This window comes from Cydia splendana, chromosome 8 (assembly GCF_910591565.1).
Source record: "Cydia splendana chromosome 8, ilCydSple1.2, whole genome shotgun sequence".
In the NCBI taxonomy this organism is placed as follows: Eukaryota; Metazoa; Arthropoda; class Insecta; order Lepidoptera; family Tortricidae; genus Cydia; species Cydia splendana.
In genome coordinates this window covers 4,155,162-4,176,264 of record NC_085967.1, presented here as the reverse complement: position 1 = coordinate 4,176,264, position 21,103 = coordinate 4,155,162, and the positions used below count along the sequence as shown (strand labels likewise).

At 37.8% G+C, this 21,103-nt stretch overlaps 1 protein-coding gene across 1 annotated transcript in view; it reads left to right on the top strand.

The window, feature by feature from the left end:
- Window positions 1-211: 211 nt before the first annotated feature.
- Window positions 212-21,103, top strand: part of LOC134793042 (hornerin-like) — a 55,773-nt gene continuing 34,881 nt past the window's right edge. The window contains exons 1-3 of the mRNA XM_063764565.1: window positions 212-611; window positions 11,905-12,125; window positions 19,627-19,871. Coding sequence (XP_063620635.1) covers window positions 307-611; window positions 11,905-12,125; window positions 19,627-19,871 — 771 coding nt within the window. The 5' untranslated portion in view covers window positions 212-306. The remainder of the gene's footprint in view (window positions 612-11,904; window positions 12,126-19,626; window positions 19,872-21,103) is intronic.

Here is a 21,103-nt window from a genome sequence, read left to right as displayed (position 1 = left end):
ATTAGTTTGAGGCCCTTTAGAGATTGCGAAGTTCGGCGTTGAGAAGGCAATTGAACATGAACAATATGCCACTGTCTTAAAGTTTATCCAAAATTACTTACAATACGATACGAGTAATAAAAGACGATCGGCGTCCTACACGTAGTAAAAAATACTTATGACGTAGTAATTACTCTTCCTTAGAAGTTTAAATCATTTTGAAAAGTTCGAATTCGAAAGTGGATTGATTCAATTCCACTAGTAACGACGGAAGGCGTTACGTTGCACCAAGTTTATTGAACGTCAGTGCGTTTCGCGTGCACAACTATGGTAGGAAGCTGCATTCCTCTCGCGGGCGAGCTGCCGCGTCCTGCATTCCCATCCGCGACTGCTTCCGAGAACACCGGCCCGCTAAGCGACCTTCCCTGGACTACGTTTATCGCCCACACGCCCCCATTAAATGCGATTCCGCACAATGAAACGAAGATCATTAGAAGCCGGCCTACAGGCTGCGTCCGCGCGCCGCCGGCGACTCGCCAGTCGCAGCGACGACATCCATCCGACTACGACGCGTTTAGAAAAAACGCACTAATAAATTCGAGTGCGTATCAATTCGCGACGGTTGTGAATAAGTGAGACAGATTAGTGTGATCGTGCTGGGAGCTGGCGACGTCCGAAACGTCCACGGAACAATATAGTAATTAGAGCGTGGACGTAAAAATAACTGCACCCACTCGTGGATGCGCGCGCGGCGAAAACTGTAAAACAATGTTATTGTTGCGTTAATCGTGTTTGAAAACATTGCGTAATACCGGGTGCCACTGACCATGGGCCATTCATCCAGGAATTAATTCTACTTCTCAAATTGAACAACTGTTTGTCGATAAATTTCTAAATAACACGTTGTGTTCTGTTCAACAACAAACATTTTTCAAACACACACTGTGTAGTAAACATGAACACCGTTGGTAGACGGTGGTAACGGCGATGGTGGCTGACGGAAGATGTCAAATGCACCGCAGAAAGCTAAAGCCTCTAAATAAAACACTACTTAGAACGAAAGTTGGTAAGAAGGGATGTTTAGATACATTAACTCTTTGTGGCACAAAAGATAAATTAAGCTACATTTTGAGAATTTTGACAAACAGGAAGAGGAGAACCCTTTGAATTTTTCAATAGTCTTCGAGTGACATGTTGTTCAATTTGGGGAATACAACCATTGTATTTTAAACCCGAAGGTCACAGGCACCCCGTAGGCATCCATGTCGAAGTTGACATTTAGAGATTGTTCTTTGTGCTTGTTGGCATCACAAAATGTCAACAGTCAATCAAAGCCACGTGAAGCGCGAAGCCGCGGGCGTCCATGTTAATTGCCTATAAATAAAGCAGGGCTCGCGCTAACCAGCTTTCATAGAGCCGCGATTGTTTTAGATACAAACTAAGATTAACTGATTCATGTTAGACCTTAACTCATTGCAATAAGGTTTACTTATGGATGGTAAAAGTCAGTGATTGTACAGGAAGACATCATGTCTTAGCTAAGATAATTAGGCAATAGAGACCCGTGTAATATGGACTTGTAAATCGAAATTGTGGGCAATGTTTACACAGTTTGGACGGGACGAAGGGTACAGCGTCAAATCCGCAATAAACACGTTGATGTAGACGCTTTAACAACATATTAAACTGTATATTCTTTTAAACAATTGTTTTCTGGGCCTTACAACACGGTGTACGATTTTGTGACATCTCGATTTTGATAATGTTACGAAAATTATGTTAGATTTCTCATCTTTCTATGACTCAATAGTAGTATTCTTATAAAAATAACCTGTTAATCCATTTTCATCCAGAGATGTAGGGTCTTTGTTGCTTATTTAAAAACCGGTGATGTGCGAGTCGGACTCGCGTTCCAAGGGTTCCGTACATAAGTCCGACTCACGCTTGATTGCACATTAGGTTTTCCTGTCATCTATAGGTATAGTACTATTTAGAGTATTTTTTTCAAAATTTTAAACCCACTAGTTTCAGAGATCAAGGGGGGGGGGGAATGGTCGGACAGACAGACAGACGCACGAGTGATCCTGTAAAGGTTCCGTTTTTTCCTTTTGAGGTACGGAACCCTAAAAACTATAGGTAACAGAATTTATAGCAAGCTGCAAAACTGCATGACACATTCTGAATGAATTCATTCATAAAACGGCATAGCAATTTTGTGATTGGATATATCTAATTCGATTTAACATATATATGCTGTGATGTTGCCACTTTTCACAATATTAGCCTTAATTTCGCCACGAGATGGCTTCGTGTAACTACCTAACTACTAAGCTTCTGCCTCCATCTATACAATATAGAGGTAGATTAGATAAATCTCATAGCTATGCATTTATGCAGCCTGCATCTTCCGCGCCATATCGAACCCTGACCTTCTGCGCACGGTGTGAAAATTTGACGCAACTTGTCAATCCACATGACACCCGCTTTTGCATTATTCAACACTGAGTAGATTAGTTTCTTTGTTGTTACAATATTTCATAGTTATCTGATGCAGGTCGCCGTTGACGTATCTTGATTTTAGGCCCAATTTGTACAACCGAAAACTAAAAGTGATACTTGTATATTCATTCACACGTTTGACTTGATTCAAGATACCAACAACTTTCAAAGAAAGATGTTACTTATGAATGCTAATACTCCCTTTCCATGCGGATGGTTCATGGAGAAATGGGTTTGATTCGTCAGTTGGGTATGTATATGTAGCTAATTTTTTTTTTGATATGGAGACATCAAGATTATATGTAACTGTTATTAAGAGTAGATTAACCCCAAAAATAATGTAAATTCATGCATTGTTTTAGTAGGTTAATACGTACTTTAGTGGGTTAATCTACTCTTAATAACAGTTACTTATAATCTTGATGTCTCCATATCAAAAAAATTGTCGCTACATACCCAACTGACGAATCAAACCCATTTCTCCATGAACCATCCCCATGGAAAGGGAGTATTAGCATTCATAGCTAACATCTTTCTTTGCATGTACATTGAAACAAAAACTTCAAAAATTCTGTATTTTTAAATACCTAAGTAGGTACAGCCCTTTTCACGTAGCTACTGCATACTTCCAATATCTTATTGATGCCAAGACCCGCAACTCCGCCCACTTGCTGTTAAATAATAAAAACTAACCCAAAACAACTAATACCGGAAGTCAAATCTGGCTTTATTGAATGAAGGGTGTCACTGTTGTCTGTAGGTCTCTACACCATCAATCAAAGTCATTACCGAAAGTTCACACAATGCGCGGTGTCGTATCACGGTAAAAAACCTTCAACCATTAATGCATTAGGTATATTATTATTATTATGCTCGGAATTGAACACTAATATGAACGCAACTATCTAAGATCAATTTTTTTCAAAAATTGACTTTATTGTTTTATATTTAGCCGTTGTAACTGTACAATCTTTGTATCTTTGAGTGAAAAGGGACCTAAATAAGAAAAGAAGTGGCTAAGCGGGTCTTTTCTCTTCAGTGGTTTAGTTTTCCGAACCGCTAAAATAACATTAGTAGCCAGCCTAATTTGTAATAATTGCGATATTGAATGGCATTCAAAAAAGAGAAATACAAGAAAGACGTTTCCATTTGCAAAGAGGCAATTTCATTCCCCATCCTTGGCCCTTTAAGACTCATGAAAACCGTGTTCATTATATTTGTAAAAAAATAGGTTTACCTAATCTGATGTATTTTGAAATTAGTAATTTCAAAACACATCAACTATTCTCATTGAGGAAAATAAGGTTCAAAATAGAGTAACATAAAATACTAACAGGCTTAAGTAAAGATAGATACGTGCGATACAATTTTCTTGTACGGAGGTGTGGGAGGTAATCCATTTAAAGCCTACACAATAATTACATAAATAAAGCCGATGTTCCGTCAGTATGTCGCTCGTCTCATCAAAGCCTTCTATAGACCAGTTTATTTATCTTCTTATTACACATTTATGTCTTGTTGTTTTTACCCATACTATGTCTCTTGTAGGGAATGCAAATCGGTTATTTTCGGTTATTTTTTGTATGGAAATTATCGGTTATTAACCGAAACCGCGGTTATTTCCATACAAAAAATAACCGATTTGCATTCCCTAGTCTCTTGTACCTTTACCAAGATTGGTCCGGGCATTAGAGTTTGATTCCGTGTTGAATGAACAAGTTAACAGTTAACAGACAGTATATTCAATAGTTCATCTGGCATATTTCACATCGATCGTGTAGTTTCTACAGTTCCTTATCTTTATTCTTTGTCTTTATAGCTCACCGATTTTATTCGTCTTACTTCACAATAATTAGTCCAAAGTTATCGTAGTCAACGAATTTTGCTTGATGAATTGCATTATATATTTGTTTTACCCATTTCCTTTAATTACTGCATGGCTAACGATGTTCCTTGACACATGCATCTCATCACTACTTCTAGTTGTTACGATGCTTGATTTTTGATTGCCCTGATCTCTTGATTGTATCAACTGAATTGTCCGCCATCTAAATTAAATGTTTGCATAACATAGTTCAAATAGATTTGCCCTCACACATGACGTTGACATCACACATAGCTGTGTAAAGCCTGACCATGCTTTAAATTAATTATGTTCTGTCAAAAGATTGCTACTAGCTTGATAAGATTTTATAAAAAGCCCATCGAACTGACGCATGTCATCCCAGTGAACGATTACAATATATTTACGTTGCCAGTGATTGGCAGGCTTTCTCTGCTTGTCAGTTTTCTGATAATAGCGAAGGTAACGACTTATTATTAATAAACCTTAGAGATTTCCTTTTAAAATTAACTTGTTTGTTTATTTGTGTACACGATTCGTCTTTGCAGTAGATATTAGGTAAGCGGTTATCTAGAGCAGGTTATTTTTAGAGTATTTAAAGAACATTAGAGAAGCATTGATAGGTATTTTCTGCTGTTAAGATATCTGTATGTGTCAAATAATTGTTTTATCGAAAATTCTCGTATCCTAACCGGGGTTATTCGTTCATTCCTTGATTATTTCGGAAAAATAATATAACCACTACCTACGTTTTAGATTGTGATATTTCCACAAATGATTTTTCCGCGGGTGTTCAGCAATACGGAAATAAATAAGATATATATAACGTAGATGAGCAGTAAAATTTCGAAAAACAAAAACATAGCGCTCTATGAGTACCGTGACAAAGGCGTCCAAATGTTTTGAAATGATAATAAACGAAACCTTGTAAAGTACGATACCACTACGTATTTCGAGTTCCCTGTTTAACGAACATTAGTCGCGCGTAAAGTTTAAACTTTAGTTTAAAGTGAAGATTTAACGACTAATAAAATAATGAATGAGAATACTCATTGCAAATGCAGACGGTTTCTTTGTTGTGACTATGCAATGTACAACTAGCAACTCGCTTTCTTGCAGTAAACTTTTTACTACCCAGACAGTCCTTATAGTCAAGCGGTTCAGGCCGTTGCCATTGCTCGGAGTCTATTGTTCTAGCTAGAAAAAAGACGGATGTTTTTATGTCAGTTTATTAAAAGAGCAAAACATTCTAGCAAGATTTGCACCTGCGATAATACCTGACACGAACTAAGCGACAAATAGAGTGCTGTCAAATAAAGCCATTTGTCCTGTCAGATTCATTCTTTGATTTACTGTGAGGTCTGTGACGACCATAGTAATGGCTACTTTACTTTCCTTAAATACAAGTAAAGAGGAGACAAAGGCTTCAAAATGTATGGTAGTTGGGCATTTTCATTTAACTTGTACTTTAAAGCGCGACTTAAGTCGTGTTTTAGTAACGTCTAACCGTTACATTCCTGACAAAATGTACGGGATTTTACATTGACGGTCAGTTTTGTAACGATTGCTAACCGGCCGTTAAAGGTGTTCAATTAAGTGAAAATGCCCAGTTATGTTACCGCTTATACCGCTCCTCCATTCATCGTTATAGGATTGTGTAAAAGTGTGACACTTTTATTAATGGTTGGCACCACGCATAAAACTGCTTCTAAAACTATTATTATGCCGTAAATCGGAGTGATCTGAAGCAACATTTGTTTGTTGTTCAGACAGAAAATAGTTTTCTGAAAAAAGTAGGCCAACGAAACGAAATATGATTTACTCTAAATAGTTTGCGTGCATTTTATCCGTCACACTCTTTCTACTTATTTAAAATGATTCTTATATATTTCTGTCTTTTCTATTTATTTAAAATTGCCAAAAGCTATTAAAGCACTGTAAAGTTTACTTGTAGGTACCTACGTTATGGTAGGGGAGCCCAAGAGGGGATTGTGTTTACTCGAGCGCGTCAGATTAAGATATGAATGATATCTTGCTACCCCGTGTAGTCTACCTTTACCCCTTTTAGCCATCTATGTTGAGCCCTTGGTTGGTGGGGGGTTGGTGGGGGGTTCAACAAATTGTTAAGCAGATTTTGGATTTGGTCATATTAGTCCAAATTAACGCTATAATTGTGCTATATACAGTGAAACCTGGTTAATTGGCACCTGGATAAATGGAAAACCTCAATAATTGCAACCCAAAGTCCGGTCCCGGTCCCTTGAGACCAAAAGGCCTCTATAATTGAAATTTTGGAACCTCTATAATTGCAATTTAGATTTTAGGGCTTTTCGTAATTTTGCCTCTGTAATTGACCACATCGCAACTAAGACCTCTATAATTGACACTGTGCTAAAAAAATCCGTTATTTTTACTCTTCTTTTTACCTCTATTATTAAAACGAGTTATACTTATTACCTCTGTAATTGAAATAATGTAGTTGTAGACAGCAGAAGCAATATTTTAATAGCAATGATCATTTTATTTATATCTTCATCCAGAATTCAATGTATTTATTGGGTATCTATCACAGCTTGTAGTAGGTGAAATAGTTTTGATTAAATCAGAAACAAAGTATGCTTTTTACATTCTACTAAAACTTTCTTCTACAATTCAAGGGATTTTTTTAAACCCAAATGATTAATAAGAAAATAAAGTAGTAATTAATGTAGTGTATAAGTGCAAGTATAGACAGAAGCTATATATGTGTTATGTTTGTTATATATATATATGTTGTATATATATGTTAGTTTGTAAGGTATGTATCTATGGGCCTTAGTAGCCTGAAAATAAATGCTTTGATTGATTGATTGATAATAGACCAGTAACCCAGAACGTAAGCGTGTAAATCTACTTTCAATGGTTATTTGCACCTCCATAAAAGAAATTTGTCAGAACGCAACCTCTATTAATGGAAACCTCTATAATTGACACAACGATTTTTTGAACCTCTTTAATTGACACGACCTGCTTAAATGAAAAACCTGGTTAATTGATAAAAAATGGCCGGTCCCTTGAGATTGCAATTATCCAGGTTCCACTGTACTACATCTGATAATTATTTTCAAGCATTTCCTTAATCTGACGGTTACAATGTAAAAATTAGGCGTCAAACTTGTGTTCGTCATATTAAGAAAATGCCTACAAATATAAAGTGTTATATTAAGTTATAGAAAAAATATAGCATTAACATGGACAAAAACGACCAAACCCACAAACTGCTTAACGCCTTTTTAACCCTCCACTAACCTCCCGAAATTTAAAAAAAATTGTAGACGCTTTCCGGCTCGCTGAAAAAAAAAACTTTATATAACTTTTTTTCTTCTTATCATCTAATATTTCGTTTCCAGTAGGTCTGCTGTATGACGCTCGAGTAAATCCCGATTTAGCATCGTGGGCTCCCCTACTATTATAGTTACTGTCAGGATTCTCGATCTCGACTATACCGGGTGTGGCCTGTAATATGAGCAAAAAATTAAACTGTAGGCTGTACTCCTCATACTGACCAACATTTGTTCAGCGACTTTTAAAAATAACTTGTGGTTTGATTTTTAATACACTTTATAGTTTATTCTAAGACGCAATGTATTGCGAATTTTGTTATGTTTAAGACGTGACAAGCAACGTCAATCACAATGATATGGCGTGGCAATGGCGTCCATTGAAGGTAATATTTATTTTGTATGAAAAATAGGGAGTCTAAATACTTCATATTTTTTAAAAGTTGTTGAACAAAAGTGTCACCGTTTGAGGAGTACAATCTATGTTTTAATTATTTGCTCATGTTACAGGCCACACCCGGTATAAACATTAATTTTTGACAGTATCCGCTGCTTAGAAGTTATACCATTACTTTCGCCACCGCCTCTTAGGTCTAAAGCCCTGAAAAAAAATGTTTTTTCAATCTGCTTATTAACTTGATTTTCAATGTTGCTGATATTTTGTTTGTTATATCTTAGAGTATTGTCATTTAGTTTGTGTTGGTGACTGCTATTCAGTAAGTTTGTCTATCTATTGGTTTCCTCTGTCAGTATTTTCCAATTGCAATTTTTCTCAGTCCAGTGAGCCGCGCGACACGGGTTGCCTTGTCGTCTCCTCTTCCGGCGATTAAACTAATCGAATCAGATAAAACAATTATACCACATCTTGAAACTAAAAGACGGTAATTATGGAGTGTTTCTTTTCCACTTAATGCCTTTTAGTTTTGAGCGATATTGTAGAAACCATGTTGACTCGCCCTTTTCTGACTAGTATCTACTAAATAGGTATCGTGAGAGACTTTAGGTTCTGTCTGAATGAGCCTATCCGTATAGACTATCGATATATTGAAGTCTCGCTGCGTTGGTATTTCTCGTATCATTTTTAGAGCATAAGATGTAATATCGTAACGTATGGAGCAATTTAATTGCAATATCTGTATCTCATTAATAATAATCTATCTAATGCATCTAAATAGTACCTACTGTAGGTAGGTAGGTACCTATATCATGAATCCATAATTTGAAAAAAAACACGCTGAGTTTTTTGCGCCGGTATCTTCTTGGGTCAGACGTGTGAGGTTAATAAGTTTTTGGCAAAAATTTCATTTTTGGTACAAGCTTTTATCGCTGACTGTACTTTTCTTACGATAGACAACTAATACTCATCGAGACAATTCTAAAAACCCTTAACACAATTAGGTTGCGTTGTTTCATCCATCACAGAGTTCCTATGGCCACCTCCTGTGCTCCTGTCTCCAATGTCTCCATCATCAGATCAGTTCGACAGTACCATATTATTGTACTGTCATCAGAACTACATACAGCTGCCAATTTTCATGACGCTACGATCCTTGGAAGATGGTTAAATTAGTTACCTTAGATTCCATTACATAGTTACATACAGGTCGACCTAATAAAAGCTTGTTAAAAACGGTGGTAGTTTTTCTTCATATTAAGCTCTATGTAATATCTTTAAGTTGGATAATAAACGATCTTTATTACACGAGCGTAAGTTTCCGAATTTGATTCTAGAGAAAAGTCTTCAGTTGCTAGATTTCTTTGTCCTGTATCGTATCTAATGAAACCTTGACTGAAGAGAGCCTTGAACTCCTCTGGCCTCAAGTTGGTTAGTGCCTTAAAATTGATTATGAACGCTAGCATTAGCCATCCTACGTACCCTAATGTAATGGAAACTTCGCAGACGTATTCTATAACAATCATATAAATACGTTTTGGCTATACCTTCCGCCATTTATACATTTTTCTTTATTTGTGCAATAAAGTTTAAATAAAAAAAAACCTAAATACACTCGAGAGCAAAGAAAGAGAGAGAATAAAGAGTCATGAAAAGTGCCAAAAATAACATTTACGAGTATAATTTTATATTCACCAACCTTCTTGTTCGCAAAAAACAATACCAGTTCATATTGCAATCAATCAAATTAAATTACATGATAAATAGGTACAGTGTAACTGCCCAGGTGGGTGTCTCTTGATGGTTGGTAAAAAATGACCATCTGTCCCTTCAACTATAATTTATTTAATCATGAGTATCATGACATTCATGACAAAAACTCTTGGATTACACAACAACTTTGTGAAAAATAAAAGCTTTATTGTCGAATATGTATTTCAGTTATCAAAATGATATCAAAAAATATGTTTTTGCTCCCGCTCTCTCTAGAATCCCTACAACCATATGTGTGCAATGAAACCGCGGGATGGAAAGAGACGGACACTTTATCCCGTCATCAACTCATCACGTAGAGTAGGATGGTAGCATAAGGTCAATGTGGAAAAGACCGTCTATCAGGATTACCTGCTATACTCTAAAATACTCTAAATCATAATTAGATTCCAAAAAAAGTAAGACAATGTTGCCACTTTTTACTAGCGCGTCTTGTATTTATGTAAAAATAAGTAAATAAAAGTACTTTTTTAAATCGTAGGCGTAAAATTACCAATAAATAAATTATCTTAGCGTATTTATTTATAAAAAGGAATTTACTATTTTACAAACAAATTATTGCAGTGGCAACATTTTTTGGAATCTAATTACGATTTAGAGTTTAGACAGACGTCTACAAGCTCTATCGTGGCCTAGCTTTATCTCTTACTCCAGTTAGAAAGTAGGTAGAGCAGAAGGAGCGAAGTTCTTCCTTTCTGATTGCGTCTGAGGCTCTGAGCGAAGTACGTACCTACCTGTACAAATAAGAGAGTTCTTGCCCTACGATGACGGTCCACCCAACCAAAAATTACATATGCCGGTCTTCCTCACATTGATTGACCTTAAATGCTTTCGTACTATGCAATAGCAACCGCTGTGTGAATTGGTCCACCCTGTAACATTACACCCAACTTGTGGTTTGACGAACGCACTGGCTCCGTTTTCATGGACCATTTACCGGTACATAAATAACGATCTGTTTACGCACGATTTTGCCTATTCGCGTGGATACCAGACCTTCAAGCACACGTTGCCACCCACACCACGCCCACTGCCGCCGACAAAGACGATAAATGAGGAATTAAACGGATTGTTTTAAGAAAACACGCTATAATTACGATTCAATAGGTCTATTCCTAAAACGGTATTGTAGATCAATCCGACATACTTGACCCCTCCCCTCTGCCTATTTATTTATAAATATCTTCAACGAGAAGGTAAACGTACTGGTGCTCGACGCGGTCCCAGTACCATGTCATCTTGAAACTTAAGTCATTGTCAATAGAGGTGACAGCAAGGTGTCATCTATTGGGTATTAGCATGTCGAGCACTACGTTTACCTATCGTGCATTACGAAGCTTTTAAAACATCTGAAACGATGTGTGTATTTACGATAGTTTACCGTCACATAAATTATTTAAAACATAGGATTATTTATATATGTATTGTCCGAATAGTGTAAATTTTCAACTGGAAAATGTACATGGGTATATTTAAGGAAACCGAAACAAGTTCAAGTTCTGTTTAGTTTAAATGTTAAGACATGACACAAAAAGGACTGAAAATAACTCGTGTGCGTAATTTCGTGCTATTATCTTTTGTAGAGCCATAATAATTATGTCGAAACCGTGTTGTCTACATAATTAATGTTGTTAACGCGCTTGACATCAGCGATGCGAATGTTAACGTGCCCATTTATTGCGGTAACGCGGCATATATGTTTATATTTTCATTAAAACTTTTAACAACAATGATAACGGCGTGACACTATACGATCTTCACCTATAATAGACGTTAGGAACGATGAGTTGGTAGTAATTACAAATGTTTCCTTGTCAACAAGCGGAGGGCGTCGCCCGCCCACACGCCTTACGTAACCAGCCCTTCGCGCGCCAACATTAATAGATGTTTTTCTCAACTGTTTTCGAAGACGTAAAGTAAGTCAACAGGTTAATGAAGTTGGTCCGAAACCTATTGCGAAATAGAAACGGAAGTGACCACCTGACGGGAATAGCGCGTCGCGTAACGCCGCCAGCTCCCAGTGCGACCGCTATCACCGTGCGCGCGCGCCGATAACCCTGTCTATCACGCGCGAAAATAACCCAGTCTTCCCCTAGCCGTGGTCCAGCCACGACTGCCCGCGCCTTCCGCCCCGCTCCGCCTTTTATACCCGCCAGAGGGATGGCGTCCGTGCGCACGCGTTCCGCATCCCCTAAGTCTGTCTCGTTCTCCCCCGTGCTCGAGCGGAAGTACAGCATCGACCGAGCGCCGTCGAGTCCGCCCGAGCTGAAGAGCCAGGATTGGAGGAAATACTTTGCCGACTTCAGCGCGTATCTCGGTAAGTGCATCCAGAACCTGGAGCCGTGAGTCAGGGTGCTTCTCGTGCGGCCTTGTGCTATATCGGTCAGTGGATCGCTCGCCCAATAAACAAACCTTACGCAATCGAAGCGAATGCAGAGCTTTTTGTTTGATTTTATTGACCGGTAGCATCTTGATTGCTACTTCGTTAAAGATTGTTTTGCCTACGACTGGCCAAGTGGCCAACCAACTAGCAACCGGACGAGAGATTTGTGATGGTTTCTGCTATTCTTAGGAGCTATGGGCTGCCAATTAGTATTCCTTAATACATTCACATCCGTCGACGAGGCCCTTGAGATTGTTAGGCAACTTCTTTGCCAATTTTCTAAAACTGTAAATCTTTTTGAACCTCAATATGCGATGGAAGTAAAATATTGCTGTTTTAAAAAAAGATATGCAATTTCGGTTCCTTTCGGAAAAAGGTTCAGCTGCTGCTGAAGTTTCCGTCTGCAAAATTAAGGCCTTTAGTCCCACAAATGTTAAAGCATACCACACCCGGTGGATAAAAATCTCCCCCTCCCCACAACACATACAAATCGTCGACTCACCGCAGGTCACTTCGCAAAAACTTTGAAGACATCAGTGGGATTCTGTGCTTCTGTACCGGTATTTAGTTCATCATGTGCGGAAACCTGAGCCCATACCATACCTTACCCCAACATTACCTTTTGGGACAAGAGCACAGGCATTCTTAAACCGTTACGGAATAAGCAGGGCTTACTTTAGTGTAATTAAGCTTATTTAGTTAATCAAATCAAAGAAGAAGTCGCGTTGCGAATGTCTCGATGTTTTAGTTTTGTATAAAAGACAGCATCCTGATCATTTACCGGTGTCAGCGCGCCGATAACCTTGCGGTTTCGAGCCCGCAATACAACACTCTTGACACTGTCGAGCTTACTATCTATTTCGTGCTATTGTTGCAAAATTATGTCCTTTATCACCTAATAAGTACTTTTGTTTGTGATCTTTTCTCGAGTGGTTCATGATATCTTTCAAACTTTCGGATGCCGTAAGTTTTTCGTAGGGCTTCCAACCTGCTCAATGCAATCGTATAATATTTTCATCTAGCATGATCACTAGCACTAGCAAGATATAGCCAGTGTTAAAACTGGATCTCTAAATAATCCCAATAGGTATCTATTATTACTACTTTGAGTGATGACGCATTAAACTAAACATGAATGAAGAAGAGTGCTACTAACTGTACGGTGGTTGCTACATAAGATAAAACGCCTACTAATTTGCGTGTAGCAAGTTTGACATCAAACTTTGCTCGGAAGTTTTGTCCAGGCGCGTATTCTTGTTTGACGATGTTTAAGAGGAAATCTTTGTATACGTTGATATGTGTTACCGGCATGTATTATTTACGTTTTGGTATACCATTTTGGAATAATTAAATATAATATAAACAATCGTAGCTTAAATTGAATTGGTAAATCAAGCTTTAGAATATCTGTCACATATCATAACTATGTCATACAACTTTTTATTTCAAGTCAACATAAGAGTCATAGACAGACGTTTTGTGGTGCTAATCATATTGGCGAAATGCCACACTTGGGGGACGGGTTGACGTGCGCAGTATTACACCGTACTTAAGGGATGCTACAAGCTACGCCCATCCTCCGACACTCTTGCACGTAGTTACTTAAATGGCATACCCGAGCCAGGCAGTAAATTAAAGGAGTGCACACACTTACAGCACTTACCTATGTGTGTAAGAGGATCCTAATGCAAATTTCATCGTAATCAGCCATCTCTTTCTCGGCGAGACGCACGCGCATTCCTCAAGCCACGCGTCACCTCTTAACATTACAATCCATTTACCGGCACAAGCTACTATTAGCCTCTTGCCAGACCAGCACAAGTGGATCTCAGGTCAAACATAGTTGCTACAGATCTTTGGTTCATGAGATGCTTGGTATTTAAAACTGTGACTCGCCTGCGCATTCGCAAACAATGGTAACACGGTGACGACGTCTTGATTGCTGGCGTCAGCGTTCATTGATCAATATAACCTCTCAGCGGAAAGCGATTTACTACATAGACCGCGCTTTATTTACTACTAGATTAAAGACATTGTGCCAATTTCTGCGGTTAGCTAAATCTCTCTTCATAGTTTTAGCAACATTTTGATGAATGCAACTGCTGAGAACTTTTAATATTACCTAAAACTAATAAAACGTTGTAAAAACTTTTTGCTATACAATATTTTTAATGTTGACCATCATAAGTTTAAATGGGACTGGACTGGGCATATTTGCCGCATGGACCTTGAAAGGTGGGCTAAAATGGCTACAGAATAGGACCCTCGGGACCCCACAGATGGCTGACGGGGTAAAGGCGGACCAAAAAGGAGATGAAGGGATGACTTGGACGCATTCTACACTGAATGGTGGGTAATGACAAGCGACATGGTCGAATGCAGAAAAAAGGGATAGCCCTTTACCCACACCCAGCAGTGGGACACTTACTTATAAATAGGACCAATAAAACACAATGGTGATGTTTTGCCAAAGTCTTCGTGACTGGATAACACTATCTTCATTAATATTTAGCAACTTTTATTTCATTGTCTCTTCATCTAATTGACTCAAAATTTCATTCTGAATTTAAGTAACACATTTCCTGTTACAAACCTTACGGTAATGATCTAATGACATAATAAGTTTGGTTCATTATAAAGTTGCGATTCTGAGTATAAGGAAAGAACATATCCTCAAAGAAAACCTTGACATCAATGATACGTAAAACATTACGTACATATCAATAAAACAAACCGGTATCTAACAGAGAACACACCATAACAGTCCTAGTGACCATTTAGCGCTTACACAGTTCACCGGATGAGTCGCTCGAACACTACCAATGTTTATGTGAACAATGTGTTAGCCGAGCGATTTTTGCTGCGGTGAATCAGTACTGCATTAGTCCATAACACGGTCGCCCGCGCACCACATCGGGGAGATATTTAAATTTAGAACCCCTGCCCTTCGGATGCGATTTCCTTTTTTTTAAGCCAGTGTCCTGTGAATCCTTTAGTTGTGCGAAAATGTCCAACACTCACTACACGGTGAACGATGATGTGTACGGAAAAATATTGAAAACGCATAAAAATTTAGTGCCACAATCGGATTACGCTGAAGTTTTTGAAGCTTGTGATGGTCTAGGTATGGTGTTATTTCTATTTAAAGTCCTATTGTCGTAATTTATTCCTGTCGTGCGTGACCCAATTAAAGACAAGGTTTCATTCCAAGGAGTCGAATCGTTTGTTCGACATGACAAAGTGAAGATACTCTGTAATTGAATTGAAAAACAATTGAAGTCCATCATCTTAGAGTCATTTTAAATGGGTTCTGTCATAAGAAGATGTCTTTGTAAAGTACTTGGTCTTATCTGAAGCACTATTAATCCCGATAAGGGACAATGTGCGCACTCTTGATTCGATATTTAAATAGCGGCTGATAAGTTATTCGTTTGGAGCCATTCCGAAGGCGTTGAACTCACCGAAAAGAACTCGTTTTCGAGGACAGCCGAGGATTTAAATGTGTTATGATTTGTGCGAATGTGAAATTTAATATTTTGGGCCACATAGGAAGCTACGATCGGACTGTTTCTATTGAAAAAAGCGAAAAAGTAACTTATCAATGAATATTACACTAGTTTATGAACTGGCAATTCCCGTGGATTCTGTCTGTATCTGTATAAGTTCCTCTTCATCCTATAAATGATTTGGATTGCAAAAATTATAGTAGCTTAAGTCCATTTCTAGAGCATACTACAAACTTTCTATATGTCATATTTAATAGATTAACAATATTAACCTTAAAAGGCAATACAAAGATAAACTTACTTCCGTATTTGACCTACTTGTGTTCTCTCCTACTTCAAGAAAGTTTACGTAAATTTCCTGAACATGAACCATGTTTTCTATCTGTAGGTATAGTTTTAGTACCTAATACCTATTTCCAATATAGCTAAAGAAACAAGTCACAGCAGTTAAAAAGCATTATTTACGGCCGTCGATAAACTTAACCTCCTTGACTTGGATAAGGATCTGTATACATAAAGGCATGACTTCAATATTTCTGATAACGTTGTGTTACCTTTGAACGACATTGATTACTGCATACATACATAACACAATATATACAGGTATTACAATCTACACTTTGCCTAGTATTACTGAGATCCTTTTGATATTATTGTTAATATATTCCACAGGTTCATCTCAGATAAACTTAAGATTAACTCTTAAAATGTCACAACGAAAATACATACAATACAATAGGTACCTACTCTTTATTGCACACCGCATCACACAGTTTACAAAGCTAGTACAGAATCAAATAAAGACAATTGGATAAAAGTAACAACAGGCGGTCTTATCGCTTAAGAGAAACATACTAATATTTATACATACAACATCCAAAAGGTCAAAATACTGTGTATCATGCATGTGTATGTAATCTGACCTTAGTTACCAACAGTCATTCTAAGAAACTTATCTCCAGCGTTACCTTAGATACTGGATACAAATAATGACATCTAGAATAAGTAAAACATGCTACAGCATGCATAGGTAATACAGTAACGGCTTCATTCTCTTAACTTCTTTACACTTCGAAATGAGTGAAACAGACATTGTGTTTTCCAATTCTACCATCAATTTTAATAGCGCCTTGTCTCGTCTCACTAGTTTCTTAGAGTCACTGTTCTTCAGAAAAAATTGATACTTATTACCCAAACGTTTCCTGCCTCTTATGAGTTCAAATTCAAACAATATGCCTATTGTTTTGTACACAACATTGTTGCTAAGGGCCGAGAAGAACAGAAACCGATACAAATCTTTGCTAAGTAAGTTTATGATAAAATACATTTCAAGGCAAATTACTCTTGACTTTATTTTATTGTTGATGATTCTGCAACGTCTCGTCTATGCTCTCTCAGATGTCCTGTTTTAAAAGACATATTAGTAAAAATCCTTTTCACCTCAGCAGCTCGAACAAGGGTACTTTGCTTCTTAAAAACAGTGAGCAAAATGCGATTTTGCTCACTGAGTCATTTTGTCTCACTCAGTGAGCAAAATCGCATTTTGCTCACTGAGCGTGTTTCACTCAGTGAGCAAAATGCGATTTTGCTCACTGAGTGAGACAAAATGACATTCAAGTGACCTTTATAGTCAAATGTCATTTCAACATGCGGGGTCTAATACAAGTTCGATATACTTGGGTTCTATTATCTCTGTCCCTCTAGGTATGTTCTCACTGCTTAGGGTGAAAAATTTTGTGTACTACACGAGATCAAAGTTATTTACATCTCGTGCGCTTTTGTATCCCTTACTACGCTCAAGATTCTAAATTAGATTCACTCGCTACGCTCGTGAATCTATTATAGAATCTTTCGCTTGCACGGGACTCAAAATAAGCACTCGAAGAAATATCAAACTTTGATCTCTTGTTGTACAAATAACTATTGGAGTCTTTCCACAGAATAAAGTTTTATTATTATTTAAAACAAAACTAAAGGTAATAATCGTTATGCTTTTAACAATCTACGTTAGCATTCGATGCAGACAGTTAATTGTCAGTAATTAAGCCGGCTAATGACAAAAAATACTCATAGTTATCAATAAAAGAGCCTCGTTTACTTGCATGACATCATCCAGCCACCCAGACTATTTATATAAGCCGGCAAATAACTCCAATTACTTAAGTACATATCTTACTTGTTGATTAAAGTAGTTTAGTCAAACTTAATCTTTATGTTGTTAATGTTAAGGTACAAAAGAGAAAGTATTGTAACGACTTTATTGTTGACAGAGGTGATAGGGTGATGGATTTGTTGTGCGTATACTCAAGTCCCTTTCGTTTTGCTTAGATACTTGGGTCACTATCCTATTGTAATAGTTAACTTTAACAGGATAATTAAATTAGGTTATCCTCTTGATACCTATGCGGTAAACAGTTAAATAATACCATATTTGGTAAATTATTGCCAGAACATTTTAATAGCTTGTATAAATGCGGACAAAAGAGAGACAAAATGTGGTCTGATTAAATGATACATAAATATATGAAGTATTTTAATTATGTTGAATTAGTAAGTTGAACTTGAACGTTACTGTTTTTTAATATACAAAAATCTATTAAAATATACATAGATATATTTTCCCTGTAGGTAAGGACTGTATCGTTTATTATAAATACAGATAAAACCTGGTCTAACTGTTGTTGACGTGTGTATTATTTTGTATTACTATGTTCTTAAGGTATAATCTGGCGATATTTTTAAGCCATATCTGATATAAGAAGGTTTTACATTTATTTTATTTTAGGGACTTTATGATGATTTTAATACCGTCTAGCAAATGTAATTTGGACAAGCCTATCGAGCTTAATTTGAGACTATTTCACCGTACGATTTAAAGAAACAAAAGGTTAATATGCTGCCAAAATATGCCATCTAAGTGTCCTTTTCATGATTGCTCAATTGAACATCCACAGAATAAATGTGGTGAATTTTTATCTTTACATGAAAACGACTTTTTATGCAACATTTTGGATTCCCGTCAATTTCTGACGCCAGCGAAATGAGGGAAACAGCTAAAAGAATCTACCGAAATCCAAAGCCTAACGGACATTCATGGCGTTGAACCATGGCTAGAACAGGTCGATAGAAACGCTCCATGATGGTTATATTGTATACCAAAGTCGGGGTTGTCGTAAGTAACATGCCATATTCTCTAAAAGGCCACCAAGCACAGATCCAAAACTTTTTTTCCAACTAAAAGAAATGATTAGATTATGCCCAGATGTTTCGCTTTACGAATCATACCTATGTAATTGCTGTTTACATAGTACGATTTTTTTTTTGTGTAATATCTCGTCTTGTTCGCAAACCGTAAATTTTCTTGTAGTATTTGTCCAAAATCGTTGTAGTTACTCGGGAGGATTGGGTAAATATTGTCCAAACCATATGCTTTACATGATCTCCCAGGACGAAATGTTACTTATTATTAAAGCACTAATTAAACTATATGTGTAATTTTTTAATAAAAATATAATACCAGAAAAAACGGCTAAGTAGAGTTGTATTCATAATAAACGATACAGTCCTTATAGGATAGTCCTACTTACTCTCTGCTCAAATATACTTTAAAAAAAAAAAATGTAGCTATTCAAGTATTCAGCGAGCATATAGTTCCAGTAGCATGTAAACAAGTCAAACAGTTAGTTTAGTCTGCTGCAGAAATAGTATAAAATAAACAATGTATTAGTCTACCTTGCACGCTAGTCTAATAATAACATCATCAATTGAAATTGGAATCTCGTACAATAACGTTGTACAGAGACGCTATCGTCGGATCAACGGCGCACTTGTTCACTTCTTCATTTATTGTTCTTTTCTGGAAACCCTTTGAAAGCATGAACCAAACTAAATTAAAAATCAAACTGACCAACCGATTTTCTTGTCCTCAGATGCGCTTCTCGCCGACCTCCAGAACTCGATCAACCCCGGCGCCCGCGTGGGCAGCCCGGGCCGCACCGGGTCCCCCGGCGGCCGCACCGCCTCGCCCGGCGCCCGCACAGCTTCCCCTGGAGGCCGGACGAGTTCTCCTGGGGGCCGAAGCTCGCCCGGAGGCAGCTTGAGCTCGCCTACGTCTACGGGATACGGCTCCATCCTGAATGGCTCGAGGAATACGGATTATAATAAATCTAATTCGGTAAGTCAGTTTTTACTTTTGGCGCAATTCTAGACTATTTTGTGACCGTACAGCTACCTCCGGAAGCCGAACAAGTTCTCCGGGAGGCCGATGCTTACCTAAAGGCAGCTTGCGCTGACCTTCTTCATTGAGAGACGGCTCAATCATGAATGGCTTGTGGAATACAAGTTTTGGTGGACTGGACTCTCCTGATTCTTCAACCCATGTGCCTCCTTAAAACTCCGCGTAAACTTACCTGGTAGTCAAAGGTAGTCGGGGCTGATATTAGTTGGCGTAAGTTACAGGCTTGAGATATGCATTGAAAGTTTGATGGTGCAAGCACGGGCGTAGCCAGGTTTTAGTATCGGGGGGGGGGGGTTCAAGAAAATAAAACGACTAAAAGTACATAAAATAACCCTTACACAAGAAAAATATTAGAGACTAGCTGTGCCCGCGGTTCCGCCCGCGTGGAATTCTGTCTGTGTCAGTAAGCGGCTAATTTCTAATCCTAATTTCTCTCCCTCTCCCCTGGAGGCGGAACTTGAAGTAAAGTTGACAGATGGATATGCTAGAGGACAGTAGACCAGATAAAATATTTTAGGTACCACTAAATAAAACTACACTCCAAAATCAATAGTTTTTTTCGCCCTTATTATAATTTTACACGTGATTTTAACGACAGAGTAGGTGTATATCGGACGATACAGCAAGGTATACGCACGCGAGCGAAAGCGAAGCGGCCTGCCTGGCTAGAGTGCCACTCACCGTGGTCTTCTTCAGACTCCTGAGGAAGAGCGCGTGCCGTTTGTAACCTCAATGCGTTGCGAGACTTTCGCGAATGATTCGATTTTTTTCGGGAAGGCATGGAAATGTGTATAAAATGCGAGTCCCAAATCGTTTGACTCCGCAAACGACCAGTGCCGGATTAAGATATTTTGATGCCCTAAGCATTTCTAGACCATGGTGCCCCCTCTCCCTAGGGTCATCAAGATTACATTTTTCGATATAAAAAACGCAATTTGATAGACAGTTTTACATTTTTACTTTTAGTATGGAAATCAGACACATCATTTTATCACGAAAATTGACAGTGCTGCAGCAGTAACATTGCAACAGAATAATGCTGCTGCAGTCGCCACCCGAATGTCACCTTTATCATATCTTAGAAAGTAATTGATGCGATCCGATAATCGACGATGGCGGAGAAATCCAAAATCCAAACCACCGTATACTATAGGTAATAGTTAGTAATC